The following is a 12,206-nucleotide window of genomic DNA, read 5'->3' as shown; positions in this document are numbered from 1 at the left end:
GAACCAGACTATTTTTGCAAGTAAAAAAATGTGGAGAAAAAGTAATACTGTGGACACTCTGCAGTTTCTATGGTGAGATGTTTTGGGGGTTTTCTTTTTTACTTTTTCTTCAAGGGCAGAGGTCAGATAGGGAGATGAGTAGGATTGGGGTACACAATATGAAATTCACAAAGAATCAATAAAAAATTTAAAAAATATATACATGGATCTATTTACAAACTCTTCTCTATATAGTCCTGGCTGTCCTGGAACTCAGTCTGTAGACCAGGCTGGCCTCAAACTCAGAAATCCACCTGCCTCTGCCTCCCAAGTGCTGGGATTAAAGGCATGCACCACCACTGTCCTGCAAATCAAAATGATTTTGCCATACATAGATCACATAGAGAAGTTAAGGGGTCAGAGAAATGACTCATTCAGTAAAACACTTGCTGTGCAAACACAAAGACCTGATTTTTGTTCCTCTGTGCCCACATAGAAAAGATGGACAGAGCATCTGCCTGTAATCCCAGTCTAGAAAAGTGGAGACAAGGCAAATCTCCAAGGTTTGCTGCTCAGCCAGTCAAATCAGTTCATAAGTTTTTGGTTGGTTGGTTTTTGGGTTTTTTGTTTTGGTTTGTTTTGGTTTGGTTTGGTTTGGTTTGGTTTGGTTTTAAGGCATTTATTGTAAAAAGGCAGAGAGGGGGAGAAGAGTAGAGAAGTAGAGGCCAGCCATGGCCACGTGGAGAGGGGGGAAGGCAAGGCGGAGAGAGGGGAAGCAAGAGGGCAAGAGAGTAAGTTAGTTGATAAGTTTTAAATTCAGTAAGAGACCTTGTTCCAAAAATTAGCACAGGGCTGAGAATCTAGCTCAGTGGTAGAGTGCCTTCCCAGCATGTGTGAGGCCCTGAGTTCACGTCTCACTACCAAAAATAAAATAATTAAAAGACAAAGTGGAGAGAGACTAAGGAAGACACCCAACATTGACCGTTAGCCTGCATAGATTTGTGCATACCACCTCACACATGTGCACCTATGCATATGTGCACATGCAAGAGTTAAGATGTGGCTCACTAGTGTTCTTAATAAACTTGTTTATGATATTTTTAGGTAGACATCGTTTCTATGGATGGTGTCAGTCTCCAGTCACATGCATTGAAACTTTTGTTTGTTTGTTTGTTTAGAGACAGGGTTTCTCTGTGTAGCCCTGGCTGTCCTGGAACTCACTCTGTAGACCAGGCTGGCCTCAAACTCAGATATCTGCCTGCCTCTGCCTCCCAAGTACTGGGATTAAATGCGTGCACCACCACCCCCCGGCCTTGAAACTTTTTTAAATTTTATTTTATGTGTATAGTAGTGTTTTACCTGCATGATTGATTGAGCATCAGAAGGTATGAGAGCCCCTCGAATGGATACTTGTAAGTCATCATGTGAATACTAGGAACTAAACTCAGGAAGTAAGCCGAAATCTCTCCAGCCCACTATGTTGAAATTCTTGACCAGTAAGCTGGAAACATGAGCCAGATCTAGACAGGTGAGGGTGGCTGGGTTCTTTTCCTGCCTAGCCCTCTTTGCCTCTATCTATAAACACTTGAATAAGCACTAATATTTAGAAAGGCTCAAGGCAATATCCCTAGCCAGAGAAAACTAAAGATGACAAAATCTCAGTCATTGTTTGCTCCAGCCAACCCTGAGGACAGGACCTGTTACCTAGTCTCTAAGATTCTCTAAAAGGCCCAGGGCAGGCTGTGATTGTGGCTTAGTAGAAGAGCACAGAATTGGCATGTGTAAGGGTCCTAGATTTGATCTACAGCACCACATGTGCTGGAAATTAAAATGCTCATTCACCATTGTATAAGTAGATGGTGAGGGTGTAGCTCAGTGGTAGAGTCTTGCCTAATGTGAACAAAGCCCTGGATTTGATTCCCAGCACTGAAAAGAAAGAAGGGGTGGAGAGTCAGTTCATGCTGGATTTTTTTTTTTAAGTTGGAAAATAACTTTATTTGCTCTAGGGCATTGGCTAGAGTCCCCGTAGAACTTCTGAAACTCCTTCTTGGTGCCAGCAGCCTTGGTGACCTTGAGCACAGCCTTGCTCAGAGGCCTGCACTCTCTAACAGTGACAGTGTCTCCGATCTGTACATCCCTGAAACAGAGGGACAGGTGCACAGACATGTTCTTGTGACGCTTCTCAAAGTGATTGTATTTTCAGATGTAATGGAGATAGTCCTGGCGGATGACAATGGTCCTCTGCATCTTCATCTTTGTCACAGCACCAGACAGGATCCGACCTCGGATGGAGACATTTACCAGTGAAGGGCCATTTCTTGTCTATGTAAGTGTCCTCGATGGCCTCTTTGGGCGTCTTGAAGCCTAGACTGATGTTTTTGTAGTACCAAGGGAGTTTTTTCTTTGCCTGTTTCTCCCAGCAAAACATGATTCCCGTTTTGAAAGATTGTAGGCTGCCTTTGGTAAGCATGGTCTGTGTGAGTGTCCCTCATCTTCCCAGCAGCCTGAGAAAAAGGCAGATTTTTTTTTCCTATTGATATTATTCCTCTTTGTAAGTCTGTCCAGTTTTAACTAGTTTCTGGCCTTGTTCATCTCTTGACAATTGACAGAACGTCTATTCTTCTGTAGAATTCAAAATTGTTTCTCTTTTCTCCCTTTTCTTCCTTTTGCTTGCTCACCCTTTAGGTACTAGTGTCTGAACCCAGGGCATCCCGTATGCTAGGCAAGCATTCTGCCACTTAGCTATATCCCTAGCCTTTTTGTTTACTTAATTTTATACATATAGATATTTTGCCTGCACATAGGTCAGTGCATTGCATGTGTGCCTGATGCCAAAGAGGACAGAAAAAGCCATTAGATCCCCTGGAACTAGAGTTATAAACTGTTATAAGCCACCATGTGGGTGCTGAGAATCAAATCAGGGCCTTTGGCAAGAGGAGGCAATGCTTTTAAGCACTGAACCATCTCTTTTGCACTCCTCCCCCAACTTTTCTTACTTTATCACAATACATATTTTTGCAGATGAGGAAACTGAGCTCAGAGTAGGAGAGCTATCCTTACTATCTGACATCTATGCTTTGCATGTATCTATATCCTATCCTTAATTTCATTTTTCTTCATCCTTAATTTCATGAAGAATGGCTTCTGGCCAGGAGATGGCACACCCAGTAAAGGCAAGCATATTTCTGTGAGTTTGAGGCCAGCCTGGTCTACAGAGCAAGTTCTACAGCCAGTACTTCAGGGAAACCCTGTCTTGAAAAAACAAAACAAAATAACAAGAAAAAAGAATGACTTCTGATGGGTGGTGGTGGCACACGCCTTTAATCCCAGCACTTGGGAGGCAGAGGCAGGTAGATTTCTGAGTTTGAGGCCAGCCTGGTCTACAGAGTGAGTTCTAATACAGCCAGGGCTACACAGAGAAACTCTGTCTCAAAAAAACAAAAAACAAAAGACCCAGAAAACAAAAAAAAAAAAACAAACAAAAAACAAACAAACAAATGACTTCTGGACCTGGCTGTATGTATATGAGCCTTCCAGAATGCCTTTTTTATATGGTGACTCTGGGAACACCATCTCTGAGCTCTGTAGCTATGTGCCTCCATGGAGTTCTGGAGTTTCTGTGCACAGACTAGTACTTTGACATCACTGTATTTCCTCTTCAGCTGTGAGAGACAGATGTATTGCTCAATTTTCCATTGAGCAAATGAGATTTGAAGCATTATGTCCAAGACCTGGTAGTAGAGCCAATATGGGGGTCAAAGATCTCCTGACTCCCAGCCTCTGGTACTGGTGGGACATAGTAGGTGCCTCATTCCTGTTCTGCCTCCAGTGATGTTTTCACCTTCCCAGAGTTGGAGGTACAACGAGCAGAAGACACTGGCCTTCTGTGCATAAGCGAGCTAGGAGTAATAGAAGGTCTTGGGATTTAACTTGCTTCTCATTGGCTTCTCAAGACACACAGGTGAGGCCAGCAGCAGCATTGTATTGTCACAGGTGGCGAATCTGAGTCCCTGAGGGGTTAAGTGACCAACTCCAAAATGGAGTAGCAGATGGTTTAGCAGGTAAAGTGCTTACTGCCCAAGCCTAAGCTTAATCTCCAGAAGTCGAACCTTATAAAAATGGAAGGAGAGAACTGTCTCCCCACACTGAGCCCTGTGGCTGTGCAAACCAGTACATTACACTCACAATAAGTGAAGTTAGAAAGAGAAGACATGAATCCAGGCATTTGCCTCCAGTCTCTAAGTATTGTTATGAAGTAATAAAGTGGAAAACAAAGCTGTAAAAATAAAGTTCTGGAAATATAGAAATAAAGCTTCACAGTAAAATGAGGGGACCATGTTCCAGCTCCTGGACAGCAGCAGGCAGTGTGAAAACAAAGTTTTACAGCAGCAAGCAGCAGCTTCAGCCATTTGGCTAAGTGTTTTCTGAGAAGCACTAAGAAGCTGAGTTCCAGAGATAGCCAAAGTCATCCTGTCAAAACAAAGTTTTGGGGTCTGGAGAGATGGCTCAGTGGTTAAGAGCATGACTGCTCTTCCAGAGGTCCTGAGTTCAAATCCCAGCAACCACATGGTGGCTCACAGCCATCTGTAATGGGATCTGATGTCCTCTTCTGGAGTGTCTGAAGAGAGTGACAGTGTACTCACATTCATTAAATAAACAAACAAACAAACAAACAAAGTTCTGGTGGTCAAAATGTTGAGACAGAATGACCAGGCCATTCTGACCAAGTTCAAGACAAAACAAGAAATAACTGTTCTTGAAAGAACCCCCCCAACCCCTCCCTGTGGTGAATTTTGAAAAAGACCACAAACTGTCACCCTGATCTTGCTGAGGACAATCCCCCCTACCACCTACTTACTCAGCCCCTTCCCAGAGACTTTTCAAGGCCAGGTACAGAGCTGGATAGGGAAGTTGGCTGACTAAGCCAAAAACAGTCCCCTAAGCAAGACAACCATTGCCTGAAGAGATCCTTTGTCCTGTGTTCCACTAACCAGAGTAAGCCAGCTAGCCCTGTTGCTGAGGACTGCCCTCTGTAAGGTATAAAAGATGTGTACATTCTGAGTTCAGGGTTGTCTCTCCCTGCTAGGATGAGCAACCCCATGCACGTTGGATCGATAAACCTCATGCTTTTGCAGCCATCTGTTGTCAAGCTGTGGTCTGTGGGGTGGCACACTTAGGCTAAGACTCTCTGGGGTCTCACAGTTACTCAGAGATATGAGCTTTACCCCGGAATCGGTCCATTGCATCCTCATTAAATATATAAGTCTTGGGGCTGAAGAAATAGGTCAGTCAGTAAAGACCTGACTGGAGCCCATGTAAAACAGACATGATGATGTGTGATCCTAGCACTCTAAAAACAAAGTGGACTCACCAGGTGTGGTGGCACATGCCTTTAAACCCAGCACTTGAAAGGCAGAGGTTGGAGGATCTCAGTGAGTTCAAGGCTAGCCTTGTTCTACATAGCAAGTGGCAGGCCAGCATAAGAGAGACCCTGTCTCAACACACCTACTATTCTGTCTTCCCCCCTCAAAAAACAAGGTGGACTGGCCAGGTGTGGTAGACTTCATACGTAACCTTAGCATGAAGGCAGAGGCAGGCAGATACCTGTGAGCACAAGAATAGCTGGTCTTCATAGTGAGTTCCTCCAACCAGGGATACATAGTGAGATCCTATCTAAATAAAATAAAAACCAGCTGGGCGGTGAGAGCGCACGCCTTTAATCCAGCTCTTGGGAGGCAGAGGCAGGTAGATTTCTGAGTTCGAGGCCAGCCTGGTCTATAGAGTGAGTACCAGGACAGCCAGGACAACACAGAGAAACCTGGTCTTGAAAAAACAAAAAATAAAAAAAATAAATAAAATAAAAACCAAGGTGGACAGTTCATAAAACATACCTGAGGTTGTTGATCTCTGGCCTCCACATGCACACACACACAAGCATCTGCATACACACAAACACATACCCCTATACCCACAGTCTATAAGATCTGCCCAACTGTTTAAAGCTCGCTTCCAAATCTCAGGCACAGCTGACCATAGCAGCTACCAATGCCACCTTCACCTGCCTTCCTCCTGCCAGACACTGAAGAGACAAGAGGAGCAGGGCCCTGCTCATGGACAGCATAGACATGAATGCACTTCTAGTGACTGTTACAAAATGACATTTATTATTTCACACAGAAGTTAGAAACCAAGGTTACAACTATTAAATACCTCTTTCCCACCCACCCCTCAAAAGATAGCCCCATTTTGTTAGGAAAAACAAAACAAAATAACAAAATACCATTACTCTGGTAGAACTGGGGAAATAATAAAAACAAGACAGAAATGTCTGCACACGGACATCAAAGTGGCCATGACAATGGGGAAAGCAGTTGTGGTTGGTCAACATGGATGCCAGCAACCATGGGCACTGGGCTCAGAACAACAGCCTCTACAGGCCACAGTTTTGGGGCTCTGTTCCAGGATTTGGGGCTGCTAGTTTCAAAGGGCAGGCCACTGGCTGGATGTGCTTTTGGTGTGGAAACTGTGTCAGGCATCTCCCTCCATTCCAGAAAAAGAAAGGAAGACACAGGGAGGGGGCTAGAAACCCCAAAAGCTTTCTTAGAGGCCCAAGAGAAGAGAGCCAGGCAAGATTCTCCCCTACAGAGAGAAGGCCACACTGAACAGAGTTCACAGCCCCTGGGGGGGCCAGCATTGCATTTACATGGCATAAATTCCCACTGCCACTGTTGCCAACAGGAAGCTGAGAGTGAGGACCCATCGGAGGAGTGGTGTCTGGGATGAGCTAGTGCTGATTGGGGGCTTCCCTCGGTGTGCCTCTGCAGAGGTAGTATCTGAAGGAGAAAGAAAGACAAGGTCAGACTCACACAGCCTGGAGTGGATGGCTTGAAAGTACACAGAGCAGAGGACAATCAGTGTCGTGTCTCCTACAGTTCCTAAAGGCCAGTCCAAGGCCAGGATCTGCTACAGCACAAGCCACTAGCCACTGCTCAAATACCTACAAAGATAGGAGCTCACTAACTCCCCCAAGCTGTTCATTCTTCTGTGCCACATCGACAAAGTCCCCTGACCCAAACAGGCAGCTAATTCTATCAGGACTGACCACATTTCAGCCCACCAGAAACAGTACCACTAATAACTGTGTTGTGGGGCCCTGCTTCTGTTGGGAGAGCCTTGGGCAAAAGGTGGGCTGATTCAAGCTATCAAGCTTCACATGACCTGCCCTGCTCAGCTTCCATTACCCACTCCCTGTGCCATACTGTCCCGGAGTGACAGGCTCAGGGAAGGCACATTTTGTGTCACTGTGGTCTTTTTTGGAACTCTTTCTCCTGCTGCAAAGGAGAAGGGCTGACACCCAGAGTCAGGTAATTACATGTCTCCTTTGTGTCTCCTGGAGGGTCAGCAATCAAGTAAGTTCCCAAATCCTTGCCTTTTATGAGGGCCTGCTTGGAAGCCTTTGGTGGGTCTGAAAAGGTAAACACACCCTAGCTTTTTAGGAAAGACTGAAGCAGGAGGATTGTTTGACCCCCGGGCTTTGAGGCTAGCCTGGGTAACAAAGCATGGAAAAAAGTGGGAGGAGGGATCTAAATGAAAAAACTTCTGTGCCGGTGACTTCTAAGGGCTTTATATACACCTCAGCCAATGGGCTACACAGCCCCTAACTCCTGATTTTCCAATGAGGAGAAACCGAGGTAGAAAAATCTTATAGCTCACCCACAGTCACATACTACAGGCTTACCATGGGCTCTTTTGTCTGTCCCCTATTTCTAATTTAAAACATTCCGCAAAGAAGAGAGTAAAGAAATTCCAACTGGACTAAGGAGAGCCAGAAGCAAGAGGCCACCTTTACCTTGCACCAGGTTAGCAGGCCTCTGGCGAAGGGACCCTGTCTGTGAGGGACTCTGGTCTTTGTGTTCCTCTGTCAGCAGCACCTGCAGCTCCTCAAACAACTAGAAGACAAGACAAGACATACTGCCTATTAATGATACTTACGGTATAGAAGGAACCCAGCCGAAGGCAGGACTTGAAGCATGTTGTGAAATATTGTACAAAGGACACAACTTAAGGAAACTATCACATACCCATGTGTCTTTCACTTACCTCATGAGAGATGTGACAGGTTTAGTTGGCCCCTGCCTGTGCTTCCCCAGTACTGCCTGTACCCTCACTTGGACCACACCAGTAGTAACAGCCGTCCTGAATCAGGACTTTCAGGACCTTATTTGTATCTCTATGAGAACCAGTTTGCTCCTCTGAAATAACACATGAATGCATGGCTGCTGTGCAGCCTACAGCCTGTTCTCTCTTCTTGACCGTGTATTAGTGAGCTCCTCCTTGCTAAGAGATGTGCCAAAGAGTTTGTTAGCTTGCTTTTGCAGGTGAGAAAACCACAACTCCTGGAGTAGGGCTTGCTTGAGATCAGCCGGGCTTCAGGAGAGAGACCCAGTTCTCAGCTGGGCCTTTGTCTAATCTCTTTTCTTGGCATTTTGTTTTATTTTTTAAGACAGGGTTTCTTTGTGTAGCCTTGGCTATCCTAGAACTAGCTGTGTAAACCAGGATTTCAGAGATCCTCCTGTCTCTGCCTTTTGAATGCTGGGATTAAAGGCATGTTCTTCTAAACTCATTCTTCATACCATATCCTCAGAAGGCCTCAGATGGATGGCCTAGATGTAGTTGAATTTAAGAGATCTGAAAGTTTAGTTCTCTAACAGGTGCTTGCCTGGTGGAACTTTTAAAGGATCTCAAGGCTGAAAGTGGGAGCCAGGTGGTCACAAATTAGAACCCTGACCACCATAGCGCCCACGGTATCAACAGGGCAGTCTACCTCTCCAGCTCTGTCTTTCAGGGCCTTGCTCAAAACACTGAGCTAAAGATAGTTCAAAGATTAAGAGCACTCGTTGATCTCTAGAGGATCTGAGTTCAATTCCCAGTTCCCACATGTCAGCTCCCAACTGTCTAACTCCACCTCTAACAGATCTGACACCAAACAAATATACATGCAGGCAAAACATCAATGCACATCAAATAAAAATAAGCAAATGCCACCTGAAGCATTTCAGCATTGGAAACCCCTACAGTGTCAACCTGGCTGTGCAAAAGTGCCTGAGCACCTTAGGTCCAGCTACACCATGGTCATAGGATACCATCTTCCCGAGAGTCACATCCCACAACACATGAGAGCAATGACATCAGGGAGCTGTGCCCTGTATCACTCCTCCCACAGGGACCAAACTGTATCAACTTGCTTGCCCCTCACACCTTGAAAATGGATGCTATTATTATCCCTATTTTGGAGATATAGAAACTGAGGATGAAGAGACTTGCCCACAATCACCCAGCTAGTAAACAGCAAAACAGGACCCTGGCCCCAAGTCCTTTGTACTATGACTCTGGGACCCTCCCTCCCATTAACTGGAGTGTGGCTTGAAGAAGCAGTGGGGCTCACCTCAATGTTCAGCAGGAAGGCGGTCTTAGCCTCTTCGGTCACCCTGTGCTTGACCTCAGGTGTCATCTCCAGAGTGTTCATGCGAGCACGATAGAGCTGTTTGAACTTGGTGGGGCTGTCGATGTTCGGGAAGGTAAAAAAGGCCAGGCCTTCTCCAGAGCTGGGCAAGGCCATGGCCTTCTGTGCAATCTTCTTCAGGACCTGACCCCCTGAGAGGTCACCCAGGTAGCGGGTATATGCGTGGGCCACCAGCAGCTCAGGATGAGTGCGCCCCACCTCGTGCAGACGCTCTACATAGTGCTGTGTGGCTGGTGTGTAAGGAATGGTTTCCTGCCAGTGGGGCCCATACCAGAAGGCCATGTCCTGCTCCAGGGCAGCCTTTCGGTGCAGCTCCTCAGGGAAGTAGAGTGGGGCATAGACTGGGTTCTGCTTGTTGTACTCTATTTCCTCTTCCAGGGCCGAATAGATATGATACAAGGAAGCCATCACCAGCTGAAAAATAGAGTCAACTTGTCCCTAGAAGACCCTACACGACTGCCTTCTGGAAGGAAGGCCTCCTGTCCCCATCACCCTCCACTCCCCACCCACAGTCAGTGTATTCTACCCTGTGTCTGATGTTTGCTACTGGCATCAGTTCCACAACTGGCAGGAAACAGCAAAATCAGAGTCTATTGTATATAATGTGCATTTAAGCCTGGCTGTCGAAACCCCATTTCTCAGGCAAGATGGTTTGAGAAGTTAAATGAGGTAGCCAATCTCACTGTGCGGACAGGATACTGCAGGGCTAAGGCAAACTTCTCCTTGCCTTCAGAGGCAAGTTGAAATTGGGTCAGGAGATTTGGGTGTAGTGGTACATGCCTGTGGTGGAAATAGGAGGCTGACACAGGAATATTGAGAGTTCCTAACCTGTGTACTGAGACCCCATCTACTAACCCAAGAGCTTGGATTGTGGGTCAGTGGTAGAGAACCTAGCCAGCATGTATGAGGCCCTGGGTTAACCAGGTTGAGAGCGCAGGCTCTGAAATTAGGCCATTTTTGTTTGGTTTTGGTCTTCTCCACCTAAAGCTGACAGGGTGGCCTCTTATCCTCTCTGTGCCTTCCCCTTATGTACGTCTCAAGGTTGAGATAAGAATATAAAGTGGCCAACATAGAATACATGTCCATTTAACCATCCTGCTGCACTGGCTCCTCCACCAGCATCACGTTCTTTCCTCTCTAAGCTACAGTGTCAACATGAATAAGATGACTTCCTTGGACAGGCCCTCATCATTCCTGGCTCCAAACTCCCCATTAAAGTATTGGCTTAAGCACTAGACATACCTGCTCTACCCCAATGCCCTGGTCAACCTACATGTCGCATACCTTAAAGCCTTCTCTGGACACCTGACCCTTCTGAAAGTTCTTCATGAACTCAGCATTCTCTGCCTGGATGTGTACCTCCTTGGTGGCCTCCTTCAAGGCCTCAGACAAATCCTGGGGCATGCTGTGGAGGAAGAGAGGAGAATCAGCAGAGGGTCAGGGAATGCCTGTGAATGATTAGACCTGCAGAATAGCTCCAGCCTCTGGGCTGGGATTAAAGGCATGCGCCACCACTGCCCGGCCTTTAGTTACTGATTTACAACCAGTGGGGTGTGATGGTACACACCTTTAATTACAGCATTCAGGAGGCAGAGGAAGGCAGATCTCTTAGTTTGAGGCCAGCCTGGTCTATCTACATAGTGAATAAGATTCAGCACAAGGCTACCTAGGAAGAGTCTCAGAACAAAGCAAGACAAAACAAAAAAAAACCACCAAATCCAACTTACACACACACACACACACACACACACACACACACACACACACACGCACACACGCGCGCGCACTATACTCAAAGTGTCTGCATTAAATAGTCTCTGTAATCCAGCTTTATTCAGAGAAGTTCTGCAGCAGGAGGATTTGAGAGTTCCAGACCAGCCTGGACAACTTAGTAAGGCACTGTCTTTAAATCAAAAAGGTGCTGATACCTGTACCTTAGTGGGAGCCTGCCTGCCTAGAATGTGTGAAGTCCTAAATTCGATCCTTATTGCTAAGTCAGGGGTGAGGATTAGGCAGTGTGAGAGGGCTCTGCCAGGAAAAGCATGTGCCACCATGCTTGATAAGCCAATTTTTCTTGGAACCCACATGGGAGACTGAGAAGTGACTCTTCTCCAAGTCCTCTGACCTCCACAAGTTTAATGTGTCACATACGTGGCCACACTACATGCACAATAAATAAAATGTAACGAAACACTTTAAATAAAAATATAAAAATAACATTGGTGGCGGGAGAGATGGCTCAGAGATTAAGAGCACTGACTGCTCTTCTAGAGGTCCTGAGTTCAATTCCCAACAACCACATGGTGGCCCACAACCATCTGTAATGGGATCTAACACCTTCTTCTGGTGTATCTGAAGACAGCTATAGTGTACTCATATATATAAAATAAATAAATAAATCTTTTTTAAAAAAATAAATAAAACTTAAAAAAAATAAGATTGGCTTTATTAACAACAACAACAACAACAACAACAAAGAGCTGGGTGAAGTGGCACACGCCTATAATCTCAGCACTGGGGCGGCAGATTTTGGAGTTCTGGGCCAGCCTGAACTACAGAGTGAATTCCAAGACATCCGAGGGCTACAAAGAGGAACTATCTCAAAAAGTCAAACAAGCCGGGCAGTGGTGGCGCAGGCCTTTAATCCCAGCACTTGGGAGGCAGAGGCAGGCATATTTCTGAGTTCGAGGTCAGCCTGGTCTAC

The 12,206-nt window shown here is 45.9% G+C and overlaps 1 protein-coding gene and 1 pseudogene across 1 annotated transcript in view; both read right to left on the bottom strand.

Annotated features, from left to right (window-relative positions):
* Positions 1-1,935: 1,935 nt before the first annotated feature.
* LOC116067834 lies at positions 1,936-2,471 on the bottom strand (annotated as a pseudogene).
* Positions 2,472-6,120: 3,649 nt separating this feature from the next.
* Hmox1 (heme oxygenase 1) overlaps positions 6,121-12,206 on the bottom strand; it is a 6,984-nt gene continuing 898 nt past the window's right edge. The window contains exons 2-5 of the mRNA XM_031340345.1: positions 10,787-10,907; positions 9,425-9,916; positions 7,829-7,928; positions 6,121-6,812 (exon numbers count right to left, since the gene is read on the bottom strand). Coding sequence (XP_031196205.1) covers positions 6,679-6,812; positions 7,829-7,928; positions 9,425-9,916; positions 10,787-10,907 — 847 coding nt within the window. The 3' untranslated portion in view covers positions 6,121-6,678. The remainder of the gene's footprint in view (positions 6,813-7,828; positions 7,929-9,424; positions 9,917-10,786; positions 10,908-12,206) is intronic.

The sequence above is a fragment of the Mastomys coucha genome, unplaced genomic scaffold (genome assembly GCF_008632895.1).
Source record: "Mastomys coucha isolate ucsf_1 unplaced genomic scaffold, UCSF_Mcou_1 pScaffold22, whole genome shotgun sequence".
Taxonomy (NCBI): domain Eukaryota; kingdom Metazoa; phylum Chordata; class Mammalia; order Rodentia; family Muridae; genus Mastomys; species Mastomys coucha.
Note: the sequence above shows the minus strand (reverse complement) of the source record. Positions and strands in the feature narration are given on the sequence as shown.